At 33.3% G+C, this 15562-nt stretch overlaps 1 protein-coding gene across 1 annotated transcript; it reads right to left on the bottom strand.

Moving 5' to 3' along the window:
- Positions 1-9851: 9851 nt before the first annotated feature.
- Positions 9852-13357, bottom strand: LOC132561230 (uncharacterized). The gene is made up of 4 exons (XM_060225959.1): positions 13186-13357; positions 12055-12197; positions 11512-11618; positions 9852-10029 (listed from the first exon to the last, which is right to left on the bottom strand). The coding sequence occupies exons 1-4, from the start codon at positions 13355-13357 to the stop codon at positions 9861-9863; spliced, it is 591 nt and encodes a 196-aa protein (XP_060081942.1). The 3' UTR covers positions 9852-9860.
- Between the last annotated feature and the right edge of the window lie 2205 nt (positions 13358-15562).

Raw genomic sequence — 15562 nt, 5'->3', positions numbered from 1 at the left:
CGAAGAAGTTAAAAATTGACAGACTGATGGATAAGCAATGGACAACAGATCCATCACCTACAAGTACAATGGGACATTGTGCCATTTGAGGATAACAGAATGGACAGCATATCATGTAGATATTACCTTGTCACCTCCAACTGTCAGGAAATTATATATACATGTATATCACTTGTTGAAAACTTTATTTGACCTTTGATGTTTTGACATTGATTATGACTATTAAAATCTTAATGTTCTGTTACTATGGTGACAAAATTTTGCACACAAATATTTATAAGTGAAATCAATTTTATATTTCTTTTCTTTTTCAGAACCAAAAATGTTTCACTTTTAACCTTTCATCCCTCATGTTGTAACTAACTTATGTCTAAAATCATGTCTTGATCAAAATCAGCTCTTCAGAAATGTGTACTCAAACTGTTGGCATTTAATTCCCTTCTCCCAAGGATATTTTTGACAAAATATGGTCTTCTTTCTGGAAGGAGGTCTTTCACAGACCAAATTTAGACAAAATCCTGCCATACTACATCTGAAAAAGGATTTTGACAACTTGTGCTATATTCCCCTAATGTGCCCTTGGAGGCCCATATCCACCATTTGCACACAGTTTTTTCCCCTTCCGAAAAGGTTACTTCTGACCAAATTTGGTCAAATTACCTACATTCTGAATGGAGAAGAAACATCTCAAAGCTGTACCTTTGTTTACCCTACTGGGTCCTGCCTGCCCCTTTGCTCCCATGAGGCAGTCAAGTCCACCATCCAAGAATCCTATCGTTTCTACAAAAGAAATTTATGCTGTTCACTAAATTTCCACTATTGGACACCACCCAGACCCAGACACCTTCACTCAATAATGCTTTAAACCAAATTTTGACAAAATCCTTTCCTTTCTAGAAAAAAAATTTGCTACCTTTCCTTTCCAGTATTTGGTCCTACCCCTAAGGCTCTCAGGGCCAAGACCCACTGTTTATACAAATCTGGTTCACCTTACCCTTAAGAAGCTTCAGATTGGTCAAAATACCTTCATCTATTTTAAAAGATTTTTAAAGCTTTGCCAGGTACATCTTTTTCCCCTCTTTGCTCCTTGGGAGGTCAGCGACCCACACCTCCTCTCCCCAACATCCTCCAACACCTTTATGCAATATCCAAAATTGAGTTCCCTTCACTCAAGAATGCATTACACAAGATTTGGACAACATTCTTTCATCTATACAAATGAATGAAGAGGGTTTTTAAACAATTTGTTACATTTCCTGCATTGAGCCCCACCTCTGAGTCTCTGAGATCCAAGACCAATCGGTTATACTAAAGCAGTTCAAACTTTCCCTGGAGATGCCTCTGACCCATTTAGGTCCAAATCAACTCTGTAGCTCATGCTCAATATCTATTAATATGTGAGTGAACAGAGGGATGGACAGATGGATGTTGTCAGCTAACTTGGCTCTTTCAGCCAGCTAATTTAAATAAAAAAGAGAGAAACTACTTTTTTTCTTAATTTTTTTTTAATTAATTTTGCTGGTATCAAAAGATTTTACAGTAGATTTGCTATAAAGATAGCACACATTCAGTGACTGATCACCAGAGGTACACTGAGTGTGCATAGGTTACAACAGCAATACATTCACAAACATACACACTAAGAGGTATGCTCAAAAACGTTGACAAAATCATGTATACTGGGGTTGTGTCCACATAATTGTACCATTCCAGACCATATTGAGTGAAAACAATTGTCAAATGATTTGTGGGTAATGATCACAATTAATTGTGTTTGTGTCAGATTACAATCACATATATTTTAAAATTCAGAAATAACCATTAAATTTTTTTCAGATAATTTTTTTTTTTTTCATCAATGCAAATGCTAATTTTGTGCCAACAAAAATCACACATGCTGACTTTGTGTCCACAAAGCTCATCCATGTGGAATTTGATTCCATCTAGATCACAAATGTGGAATTTGTGTTTAAAAAGAAAGACATATCACACATGCTTAATTTGTGTCTACGAAAAACACACATGATCCCATGTTATCCATAAAAATTGTGTCCAAGAAGGTTATGGTATACATTCAAGAAGGTTATGGTATACATTCCTGTTTACACTTCAAGAGTGAACAAGAGCAAAAATTTTAAAGCTTTTGACACTTGTGAAAAACACTGTACAACAGAAAGTTACATATTGTTTCATGAAAACTTTCAAGTAAATGTACATCAATCTTTCAAATCCAATATTTCAAAAAAACTGACAGGACCATATAAAAAACAAACAGATAAATAGACAAAAAAAGGACAATATTAATCAAATGCATTTCAATATATTCTGTCTTTGGAATTCTGAAGATTGAATTGTTTTGGATCTTGATAATTTGTAAAATGCACTGTAGTGTTATGTACAGTACTGCAATGTATTCTGGGATTGCTACTTTTAAAAGGAATTGTGATCCCACAGTGTTGTAGAACAATCATGTTAGGTTGAAGGCACTTTCATCCTGATTACATAATACTATATAATTTCCTCAACAGAATGAAAAATTGCTTCTGTCATATACACTAAAATGAATAAATAAATGAATAAATAAATAAATAAATAAATAAAAAAAAAAAAAAAAGACGATCTCAAGTGTCATATTGTGGTAAGTATTACACAATGTACAATTGTATCGACAATACTGAACAACTAAATGTAAATATTGTAGTCTTATATAAGTTGTTACTGCAAAAGCATTTATTTTTTGAGGGGATTTTATTTTCATGAAAACTGTGGTATATCTTAAACCATGAATTCATCTGTTAACAAAACTGATAAACAGATACAAATTGTCATGAATTTCAGTAACATTGGATTTTCTTGATTAAAATTCACAAAAACAAATGCCAATGAAAGTGCATTTTTTTATGACAAATATCAAATTTGAGCCCCATGAAAATATATAATATTTTGCTGTATATAATATTCAGTACATTCTGTTTTTTGCAAAAATACTGATTAATTGACCATATGGTTTACAAACTGTAAAGGTAAAAAAAAAAAAAGTAAAAAAATCAATTTATGAATTAAAATTTCCATTGGGAAAAAATACTATAAAGCTATGGGAAGGAGGGCAAGTGAAAGACATTGTCCTAAGAGTAGTAACAGTTTGTAAAGTCATATCAAAACAAAAAATTCGAAATCTGAGTTTCCAATTTTAGAATTGTATCTAAGTTGCTATACCATATTGCCTGAAATGTGCCCAATGAATTACAATATATTTATATAGCTTATCACACATGATGATCATGTACAAAACAGGACACAAAAATGAAGTTACAAAGACATGTCAATTTTTCAGAATATAGCTACAAATGGAAACAAAAATATTTACAATGTATAATACATAGAAAAGTAGTTTTAATAAAATGCTGCTAGATATACAGTTCACAAATTGCTGTGCTTAGATTTAACCAATCAATGCCATAATATTCACTAGTTGCTTCGCCTTCTTGTCAATAGTTATCTCCCCTCTCAATAACCATTAGGTCTAACTTGATAGATAAACAATCATTGATACTGTAAAAGTAATTATCTTCGTAACTCTTCAAATCTTGACTACCATGGTAACTTTGTAAACTAGCAATATCTGCTTACTCTTTAATCCTTGGTTGCCATGGTTACACTCTCAATCTTGATTTCCATGGTTACAGTGTAAAGGTCACCTGTACCTAATTTTCAAACCATTAACACAATTTTCAGTAAATCTGCCAAGATAACTGAACCTATCAAAGAAATTTTGCCAACAACAACCATTATAATTATCAACAAATATCATTAATATTAACAAAACAAATGTAAACATTTCTTTAAAAAGGAAAGAAAAAATTTGTATAATACAATGACTAGTATAAATGTATCAATAAGATTTCATTGATTTAACATTCACCCTGTAAACATTTTGGTATACTGTACACAAACATGTATATTTGAAGAATGACAGTGCATGCATACACAATGTTAGAACTTACTGGATAAGAAAATCTTGACAACAGATATATCATAAACCTGTATCTCATAACAGTTAGGAGGTATGTTTTCTCACTGTTACATGGAGACTTAAGGAAGTATGTTACCTTACACTAAAATTTACAATTAAAGAGGTTAACTACCTCACTGTTATCAAAATTCACATCCTGAAACCATAACTTATCAATAATGTTGGAAAAGTAGTATTTAATATCAACAAAGATGGCACATTTGAATAATAAATATACACAGAACAACATACACTGATGATATTCAATTAATAATGACGCAAGACAGTATTTGATCATGTAGATTATTTAAGCGAAATAACTCAAACAGAAATATACTCTATTTGTATATGAATGCTTAATTATTTACCTAGTAAAAACCCTAATAAAAATGGAAACTGACAGATTTGCTGACTTATTGAATCAAGCAGAGATAAAAAAAAATCTAAAATTTAAAAGATGTTGTAAATCAATTAACCTAATTAATAAACTGAACACAAAAAAAAAAAAAAAGAAAAAGAAAAAAAAAAGGAAAAAAAATCTTTTGTTTAAAAAAAAACACATTTGAACAAGCTGTGAACAAGTGGGCCAGTCATTTTACTTTTTAATCACAATGTACCGATTTCAATATGAAATGTTTGAGACACATGGTCAGAAAGTGTGTAAAAACACTAGAACATACACCACCACCACACATACATGTAAAATTTAATCTTTACAGTACATTTCTTAATGAAGACTATGCAGTCAATCTTTATCATCTTGTCAGAACTTTAAACATCTTACCATATGACTGTAAAAGGTGCAAATTTTATAACACATGTATATCTATTATGCATACATTACAAACAATTTCGATCATAATCATTATGATTGGAATCAATAAATAAGAATACGGACATACTTGTCTAATCCGACACCACCCTGTGGGATGGAACAGACCATAATGTTCAGATAAGACAAATCATGACGTTCGAATAAACTTTTCCAATTTGACACCCTTTGGGATTTCAGTTGTTGTGAAAGACCGGTTTATTCTGAAAACCTGTAGGATACATCATAATGATCAGATCAGGAAGGACATCAAAAATACTGTAAATATATATTTTCACAGATAATCTTATTCCAAATCTTTTTATGCTGAAAATATTACCCTGAAATATGATTGTGCTAATTGCAGTTTTCTGACTCTTGGTTTTTATAAATATCATAGTAGATGTGCTAATTCATCAATGTGCTTATTCATCAATGTGCTAATTCATCACTGTGCTAATTCATCACTGTGCTAATTCATCAGTGTGCTAATTCATCATTGTGCTAATCTATCAAAGGGATTATGCACTAGAAGTTGATGAGCCAAATTAAGTATGTTTACATTACATGTCTTGTTTCACCATTTTACTGGATTAGACAGGATACTGTAATCATCAGTGGGATCATACATCGTTTTTCCACTCTGACTTCCTTAGAAAATTCTCATTGTATCATAAAAAGGGAAAAAATCACATCAATACGATTATTATTTAGTACAAGTGGATAGACTAAGTATATAAAAAAAAAACAATCAAATACTCCTTTTCTGAACAATCTTAAAATCCTAAAACTGGCACAATATGTTAAGTAGATAAAAATACTTATTATGCCTACAGAGAGTTACTTATTCAGTCATTATGAAATCAAAATTTAATCAAAATGTGAATAAGTTTATGTACATTTTTATTGTGTGGATGTATCACCCTTTTTTTCTCACTTCAAACACACTTACAGTCTACAAACCAAAAATAACACCCTTCTCACCCAATTATTATGGTATAAATATATGTATGTCAATAGATAAATGCATGTTTTATATGCTAAAATTCATCAACACTTTGTCTTGATCTCTACCAGGTACATATGTACTTACAACTCCAAAAAAGTATACATACATACAAACAAAAAACATACACAACAAATGCTTAAATATCTCATTAATATATTACACTGTTCATGTTTCACTAATAATACATTAATCAACAACACTCAATGCCACAAATAGGATAGGAAAACAAGGAGATTGTTTACACTGTTTCATCTCCTGAATCCATGGTTTTATATTGCATTATACTGGGTATAAATATATCACAGACAAAACTAAAAGGTTGAACACATACTAGTATTAGGAAATGAAGACTGGGAAAAACTAATTTGTAGGAAAATAAATAAATAAAAAGTTATAATACTGGACCTTTACCAACAATTGCAATATTCCCTTATTGCCTCTCCCCCTCTATCTCAAAGCCAGGCCAGATGCACTCTTTAGACAAAACTGTGTTTCCTTCACCCAGAGATGCTTTAAACCAAATTTAGACAAAATTAAATCATTCATAAAGAAGGATTTAAAGAATTTGCTAACTGCATTTAGGCCTGTTTCTCATTTCTATAAAACTCTAGAATGCTTCAGACCAAATTTGGATAAAATATCTTCATCTCTTCAAAAGAATTTTTAATTCTTTCCTCCATTCCCCATTGTGACCCCATCTTTTCCATCCAAGGGGCCACGATTCACTTTTTATACAAAATGAATTCTCCTTCAATCATTGATGCCTAAGATCAAATTGAGACAAAACCCAGACATTCCTGTAGAAGATTTCAATGAATTGCTGTAATTCTCATATTGGGACGGCCAAACAAATCTCATTCTCAAAATCACAAAATTTTGAGTTTCCTACAGAAAAATAAGAAGGATTTTAAATAACAATTGGGCTCTGCTCTTCCTATCACAGGCTGCTGAAATCTCTTGTTTATGAAAAATTGATTTCACTTCACCAAATGATGCTTAAGACTAAATTAGGAAAAAACCTGGCTTTCCTCAGAAGAAGAACAATTTTAATAATTTGCTCTTTTTTCCCTTCAGACCAGAGGAGGTAAAAAACTGTTTACAAACCTGTCTTTTCTGACGCGAAATATTCTTATAATTATTGGTTATTTCAAACAGTTAAAACTTTGTGAATAATTAATTACTTCATCGACAGAATTCTTTTGTAAATGTCATCTGATTTGACTCATCAGAAATCACTAATATTTGTATGAAAATATTCAATATATGTAAAAGAATATACTTTATTCAAATAGGTTTATTGCTTGCTTTCTTCCCACTCTAAAGTGGATTTTAGAATTTAAGAAAATATAATTATGCTACTTAATTGTATAATCAACATTGAAAATACAAACTAAACACCTTCACTGATATGCTAATATTTCATTTACTTTAATTTATATAATGATATACACAAAGCGTAATTTCGGGGTGGAAAAAAATCGAAATTGGGCGTGTACAAAATAGCTGACAAGTAGCAACGGAGAGCACAATGTACCAAGAAAGTGTCGGCTTATGTACAAAGACAGACAATTCTAAAACAAATACTACCCACACATATCATCAGACATTGTAAAAGTTAAAAGTGAACAGTGATAATGCTGTCTGTAACATAGAAAGGGACAAGATGAGGTAAGAGTTGGATTTCTAAACATTCTTGCATGCATGATTCTCACAGTCAAAGTCATGTAAACCAGAAAACATTACAGTACATGAGTTTCAGGCAGATCATTTATAATGATACATTAGATCAGAGCATCACTAGCTATAGCACTTCTCCCATCATTACTATAAATTCTATAACCAGCACAATTAGAAAAAACTACAACATATTTTACTTTTTCCTTGTCATGTGTTTTTAACTTGCTACAACTAGACAGGGGTTAGCCTGGCCATGTGTTTTTAACTTGCTACAACTAGACAGGGGTTAGTCTGGCCATGTGTTTTTAACTTGCTACAACTAGACAGGGGTTAGTCTGGTCATGTTTTTTTAACTTGCTACAACTAGACAGGGGTTAGTCTGGTCATGTTTTTTTAATTTGCTACAACTAGACAGGGGTTAGTCCGGCCATGTGGTTTTAACTTGCTACAACTAGACAGGGGTTAGCCTGGCCATGTGTTTTTAACTTGCTACAACTAGACAGGGGTTAGCCTGGCCATGTGTTTTTATCTTGCTACAACTAGACAGGGGTTAGCCTGGCCATGTGTTTTTATCTTGCTACAACTAGACAGGGGTTAGCCTGGCCATGTGTTTTTATCTTGCTACAACTAGACAGGGGTTAGTCCGGCCATGTGTTTTTAACTTGCTACAACTAGACAGGGGTTAGCCTGGCCATGTGTTTTTAACTTGCTACAACTAGACAGGGGTTAGCCTGGCCATGTGTTTTTATCTTGCTACAACTAGACAGGGGTTAGCCTGGCCATGTGTTTTTATCTTGCTACAACTAGACAGGGGTTCGCCTGGCCATGTGTTTTTATCTTGCTACAACTAGACAGGGGTTAGTCTGGTCATGTGTTTTTAACTTGCTACAACTAGACAGGGGTTAGTCTGGCCATGTGTTTTTAGTTTGCTACAACTTGACTGGGACTTGTCTGGTTATGTCTTTTTAGTTTGCTACAACTAGACTGAGGCTAGTCTGACAGCTGTACAACTGGTACTCTATACCCAATTATAACTATCCAGTCGGTATAGCTAGTTATAACTAGTTACAACTAACCTGGTTAAGCTTCAACTAGTTATAACTAACTAGGTTTCTACAAACCACCAATCATACAAAGTCATGCAAGCCGTATCCAACAAAACTTCACAACTCCTTTTCATCATTGCACATCCCTGAACATATTGTATGCATGTATGCAGTTGTAAAATTAATGAGAAAAAGTGTCAATTTTGTATATGTAAGTGAAATTTGATTAAAACAGAAAAAAAAAAGAAAAATTGGGATGGACGGTGCACTGTTTAAGAAACCTCTATAAATGTAAAAAAAAAAATCTAACATGACTGCTTGTTAAGCTTATTTGTTCTTCCAATCAGTTCCAAAAATAAACAGTCTCAAATGAAAACTGAGAAAACCAGGAAGTGTTATAAAGACATTTTGTTCCCTCTCCCAGATATATAAATATCATTGTTTGCTAAATGAAGTTATTGAATGTGACTAATGACCTTTAACTTTGACCGATAACCATCTTAACATAATGATCCTTGAATTTTTCTTTTTCCTAAGGTCAAATACACTTATACAAGTAATTATACCTAATTGGTCAATACTAGGAAAATTGATATGTTTATAGTCAAAAAAAAAAAAAAAAAAAAAATTTCAATCTAAACAGAAATTAACATAATTAGATCATTTACCCAATATCCTTATAAGTCCCTAGTTTCATACATGTTCCCACAATTCTGTTTATTTCTATAACCAAAAATCTTCATCGAAGTTGACAGAAAATTGTAATGGAATTTCCTCAAGTCAAGGAATGTTTATAAAAGCATGTTCAGCAAATATAATACACTTCAGTGAAAATAAATATTATGTTTTTTTTCTTAAATCTTGCTGATGTTAATCAATTAACATTATTATCAAAGCAGAAAATCTTATCTTATCAAATGCAAGTACATCATTTCATCAAGTATTTCACTCAAGTTAATGAAATTTTAAACTTAATTTAAAACTTGGAACTAGGAATCTCAATGTTATATATCACATGTTGGAAGAAAAAAGATGGCAAAACATCGAATTACAGATATGTACAATTAGATATGGTTCCTTTTTGGTCTATACATTATAGATACTTTGAATAACAAATCAATAATTTTTGAAAAAGAAATCTTTGAAAATTGAATTTCAAAAATATCAATATTTTCATGTTTGGCTTTCATCAAAAGAGAGTCAGGTCCTATTTTAATCACTTGCAATCTTATAAAATAGATATATACTAAATTATTATCATTTCAGTATTTACCCATAAGATGACAGATACTGACTTAAAATGCATCATTTAATATCTGGAACAGAGTCTCTAATTTCATGCTCTCTGTCTGTTATGGCCTCTTCATATGTTGGAGGTGGATCTGAATGATAATCAGGTGCAGTGATGGCCATAGGAATCACAGGTGTATCTGTGGCCTCCAGGTAGGACGGGGGCTGACTCTCTCCGGGGGGCCTGCATGATAAGTGGATTATTTTTCAAATAAACTTAGCATAAAAAACAAGAGGCCCAAGGGGCCTTAACGGTCACCTGAGGAATATATGTCAATAATCTGGGGATTTTAAAATGTTGCAAAAATGTAACAACACTTGTGCAGGACCGTATGTAAAACATCTGTACCAAGTTTGAACATGATCCACCCAGTGGTTCTTGAGAGGAAGTCCAAAAGGTCTTAGCCAAACAGAGGCCAGGGTGGCCATCTTGAATTTTGAATTGCCCAAAAAAGTTAAAACACTTGCCAGGACCTTGTGAAGAACTTTTGTTTCAAGTTTAGACATGATCAACCCAGTGGTTAATCTGACTGTTGGTTCATGAGAAGAAGATTTTTAAAGATTTACCTAATTTTACCCCTTTTTTCCCCCTCCTGGGGCCCCTATTGGGGCCACGCCCTTTTTCTTTGCAAACTTGAAGTGGCTTCCCATGGGGATGCTTTGTGTCAAGTTTGGTCAAAATCCATTTAGTGCTTCTTCAGAGGAAGTCATTTAAAGAAGGTTTTTACATATGGCCCCTTTTACACCCCTTATGGGCCCCAAAGGGGATATAATCACTTTTTTCAACTTAATTTCATATGTCCTTCACTAAGGGATGCTTACTACTAAATTTGGTTGAAATCCGTCAAAGTTGAATTTTTGACCCTTTTGAGCGCCCCCTAGTGGGACCGTTTTTGACCCAATTTTTTTTGTTATTCGCAAACTTTGCAGACCTTGCCATAAGGACCCTAAATATCAAATATGAACTTAATCTGACTATTGGTTCATGAGAAGAAGATTTTTAAAGATTTACCTAATTTTACCCCTTTTTTCCCTCTCCTGGGGCCCCTATTGGAGCCACGCCCTTTTTCTTTGCAAACTTGAAGTGGCTTCCCATGGGGATGCTTTGTGCCAAGTTTGGTCAAAATCCATTCAGTGCTTCTTGAGAAGAAGTCGAATATGTGAAAAGTTAACGACGCACGACGACAGGCAAATCATGAGGGCAATAGGTCAGCATGAGCCTTCGGCTCAGGTGACCTATAAAAGGGAATTTCATCATGCTTGCCAAGAATTGAACTTGAATGAATTTTGGGGCTAAGGAAGATAAGGAAGAATATTCTAACAGTTAAACAACATCTGCTTTTTTTTTCAAATTCTATTCAGTGGCAGCAGAATTGAAGAAGTGATGAATTATGTCTCTTACCATCAGGCTTTTTTTATTAGCAGATTCCTTTGTACAAAACTTCCAATCCCTGTGCCTTTTACTAATGCAGCTAAAGTCACCTGTCACATGTAATTAACAAACTTTTGGAAAGTTTGGAATTGTGTATGGTCAATTCCTATGTATGTGAAACATAAATGACAGCCTCTGATGAACTTTAGGAGAGATTGACTGGTGTAGGATTATCTCCCCTGTTTTACATACATACTTGACATCATCTAAGGAGTAGTTATGTAGGATACATACCTGATGGCCTCTGGGGAGTTGTCGATGGTGTCCATTATGACCGTGACTGTATCTTCTGTTTCATCAGTGTTGATTACCACTGCTGCTACAGTTCCACCAGCTAATTGCTTTTAAATTAAGAACCAACATTTTAAAATCGTTCAAGATTTACACTCATTATTAGGAACTGCTTTTCACTCTCATCTTCTCCTTAGTTAGCAAGTTACTAAAAGAATTTATCTATTAATCTTACAAAATCAGTGTATACTAAAATATATCTGATAATTAATTTTTACACAAGTACATTATCAAACTTTGGATGAGCAGGCAATGTTATATTGCTTTTATTCTTATACCTGGTATATATGAGAGTAGAACCAAAGTGCCAGTCTGATAAAATACCAGTAAACCTACCAACATAAATGCTCCCCCAAAAAAAGGAAGTACACTGAATGTTGTCATGAAAAACTTGTTCCGAAAAAGTATGTGAAAGAGTTCTTAAATATTAGATACAGTGTATAAGGATATTCAACCACAATACACATGACTATTAGTCAGTTTTACCTCTAGTCTTTGCCTGTTACGCAAGGTCTGTTTCTTAGCCAGAATGAACTGTCGAACAGCAATTAGAAACATCAGCAGGGCCAGAGCAATTAGTAAAGGCCCCATAGTTGAGAACTGACTGTTTCCAAACACATTGCTGTATCCTGAAATCATTAAAAGAAAGGGAAATAAACTGAAATGTTTTCATGTTTTACCACTAGCAATAAGAAATGTAACTTTTCCATGTTTACTCTCATGGCGGTTTATGATTCACAGGTAACTTGAGAAAAGGACCATTCTGTGCTGCTGTGGTTGTGTCCTTGGTCAAGACACTGTATCCTGTTCTCTTTGGATGGTTTGCAATGGACCTCTCGCACTTTTTTCAGTGAGGTATCAACAATTACTATAAGTAGATCCTACCTAAGGAAATGAGCCTGACTGTTCATGGAGTCATAAACCAGCCAATAAACTATCAATGATTATGCTATTTACAATATCAATATCATAGTTATTCAAAATTTTAAATCATGAGATATTGAATGAATGTAACTGCTTGGCTTCTCAAAGTCAGAGGGTGACTTTGTTACAAGGATTAAATACCATTGGTTTGTAATTTCAATGAACAGCGATATATATATATTATATATATTCATATGGGAAGCCTTATTACTAGGATGGGTTCATTGAAGCATGTAAGATAATCAGAATGTTTGAAATGATAACTGAATTCAAACATTGGTTCAGCCTTGTTTTGAAACAAGACCTGTAGAGTACAGGTAAATATTTTGTACAAATCAGGAGGCATCAATGACTGTGTTATCATTGCTTACAGTCCGTGAAAAACTTTGATAATTCAAAAGTTTGATTTATAAAACTTTGATTCATAATGTGTTAAGTTGGTAGTAATATATAGGAATAAAATTTGGGACAAGACAAAAACTTCCATAAATCAAGAAATTTGAATTATCAAAGTTTGATTCATAGAAGTTTGACTGTATTTTTTTTTCTTTTAAAAACTAATAAAAAGAAAATGAAATACTTGTAATTCTCACTCTTAAAAATATAGATATTCTTTCATACTTACGTAACATGTATGAAATTACACAGAAAACTGTTATATATCCTGCATTTGATGTGATTTGAAGAACTTACCCAACCATGTCAGAATGCCTCCTGTGAGTAGCAGTACACCAGCTATAAAAACAAACATTATCCCTCTACGGAATGGTTGCTTGTTTCCTGTGTATACTGATCCAAAAAAGGAATGAAAGGAAGAACGATGAGGTCCCCTAGTCCTCATACCGAGATGAGCACCATGGAACATGTTTAAGTCAGGTAGAGCTGCTGTTGTTAGGTGTTCATCTTGGGCAAATTTTTGTGCTGTAAATAATGATTTTTTTGGGGTATTATTAAATAATTTAAAGTAAATCATGCCAAAATAAACAAGGCATTGCGAATCTGTATACATTTTTATCACAAGCTCAACACAGTAACTAACAATGTAACTTCACATACCATCCTTGATCTATCTAAAATAAGCAAATCCCACTTCATCACTGTATTTCTAAATCTTTATATCATATTCACTTCACACCTATCTCCATAAGTATTAGTGGTTCAATTGATTAAAGTTGTTCACATTAACAGAACCCTTTTGTCACATGTCACACTTCTTTTCCTTGGATTTTCTTCCATTTCACTCAAGCAACAAAGGTTAACAAGAGATTTATGGTTCTTGTGCACTGCCCTCCTACTCATTGAGATCTATCTACCTATGAAGTTTTATGCTGATACCACTTATAGTTATTGTGTAATGTTCCGGACGAAATTATGAAGGATGGACAGACGTCAACTATATGCTTTCCCTTTGGGGAGCATAATAAATTCTGTTGAATTACAAAAACTGTACATTTTTATACTATTCATTTTTTTTGCTTACTTAACATGTAGGAAAAGGTACACACAGAAGCTACTATTTATTTAGAAGGTGTTCCATGCATGTCCTTACCTTCCAAAGAGAGCCATGTGACCATTGTCAATATCCTGTCATAATTTGTTTCAGAGGACAGAGTTTCAGACATCTAATCTATTAGAATGTGGTGACAAATGTCTATTAAAAGAAACTTTAATAAAACAGCCAAGAAAATGAGCCCTATTGACCCCAGTAGTTGTCAGAAACATGGTTCTAAAGGATTTAAATTAGGAATGCTTCAAATAAAGTATCCTTGAAATATTAGAATATAAGGAAGTTACTTTATCTCAAGTATGTAAAGAGGTGGTCATGATTCATTGCCACCAACTAGATTCGAACCTTGGTCCTCTGACTTACTAGTGTTACATTCAAATAAAGAAAATATCTCTCTCCAGCTGAGTAGTACATTACTTATTCCAACGCCTCTACTGGACGTCTGACTTTGGATTATGACTGCTCCAAATAAAATCAAGTATCCTTCAAATATTAGAATACAAAGAAGTTACTTTACCTCAAGTATGTAAAAGAGGCCATGATTCATTGCAATGATTCGAACCTTGGTCCTCTGACTTTATAGTGTTACATTCATCCAATTGAGCTAAAGAAAATATTTCTCTCCAGCTGAGTAGTACATTACTTATTCCAACGCCTCTACTGGACGTCTGACTTTGGATTATGACTGCTCTAAATAAAATCAAGTATCCGTCAAATATTAGAACAGATGGACCTCTGACTTACTAGTGTTACAGTCAACTAATTGAGCTAAAAAGAAGAGCACTCGAGCTGGGCGGTACATTAGATATTTCAATGCAGTCGGACTGAGAAATGGATGATTCTAACACTAAAATAAAATCCATTTGTGAAAGAAAAACCTACGCTCTTCAAAAATTTCTTCTACACCCCATTACCTTGTTGATATTACCCAAGCCAGCTCAGAACGTAGGAAACATTTTCAATACAGCATCTGAAACGTCAGATTCCAATGTTTACGGCATAACCGGAAGTTGTACATAAAGAATAATCTCGAGAATCGTAAAACGGTTACAGCAGAGATTTGATATCCGGATTATAGGTCTCGGGAGACTCAGAACATTATACTGCCCACATTGGGCATTTGGTTTTGTTGATTCAGAATACTATTAAAATAATGATGTTGCTAAACATTTTATTGTTTGCTAAAAATATTTAAACCTAAAACCAGGACAAAAATAATAACCATAAATTGGATTATGCTTCAATAAAGGACAAAATCAAATTCAATCAACCTCATTTTTTGTTCTGTTCGTTGACACTGAGATTGCTAATAATAACAGCAGACATGAGAGTGAGACCTGAGCAGGACTCTTTGAATGGTTGCACAGTTCAGAATATACACATGAACTTATGACCACGTTCATCAGATACGAAAATTATGAAATTGAATTTCAGGGCTAGAAAACCACTCGTCTGGATTTTGAGATTTCTCTCTATCATTTTTCTATTTTCATCAGTCGCCCTAAAGGATTCAAAATTTAGGCTCGTAAACAAATTTTTTATGAAAATGGTACCTGCTAATGG

This window comes from Ylistrum balloti, unplaced genomic scaffold (assembly GCF_031769215.1).
Source record: "Ylistrum balloti isolate Yb309-2 unplaced genomic scaffold, AGI_CSIRO_Ybal_v1 Utg371182, whole genome shotgun sequence".
Classification (NCBI taxonomy): domain Eukaryota; kingdom Metazoa; phylum Mollusca; class Bivalvia; order Pectinida; family Pectinidae; genus Ylistrum; species Ylistrum balloti.
Note: the sequence above shows the minus strand (reverse complement) of the source record. Positions and strands in the feature narration are given on the sequence as shown.

Coding starts and splice junctions, on each gene's coding strand:
- LOC132561230 (XM_060225959.1), bottom strand. CDS start 13,357: ATGTTCCATGGTGCTCATCTCGGTATGAGGACTAGGGGACCTCATCGT. Junction 12,198..13,185: donor AGGCATTCTGACATGGTTGG/GTAAGTTCTTCA, acceptor TAATGATTTCAG/GATACAGCAATGTGTTTGGA. Junction 11,619..12,054: donor GTAACAGGCAAAGACTAGAG/GTAAAACTGACT, acceptor TTAATTTAAAAG/CAATTAGCTGGTGGAACTGT.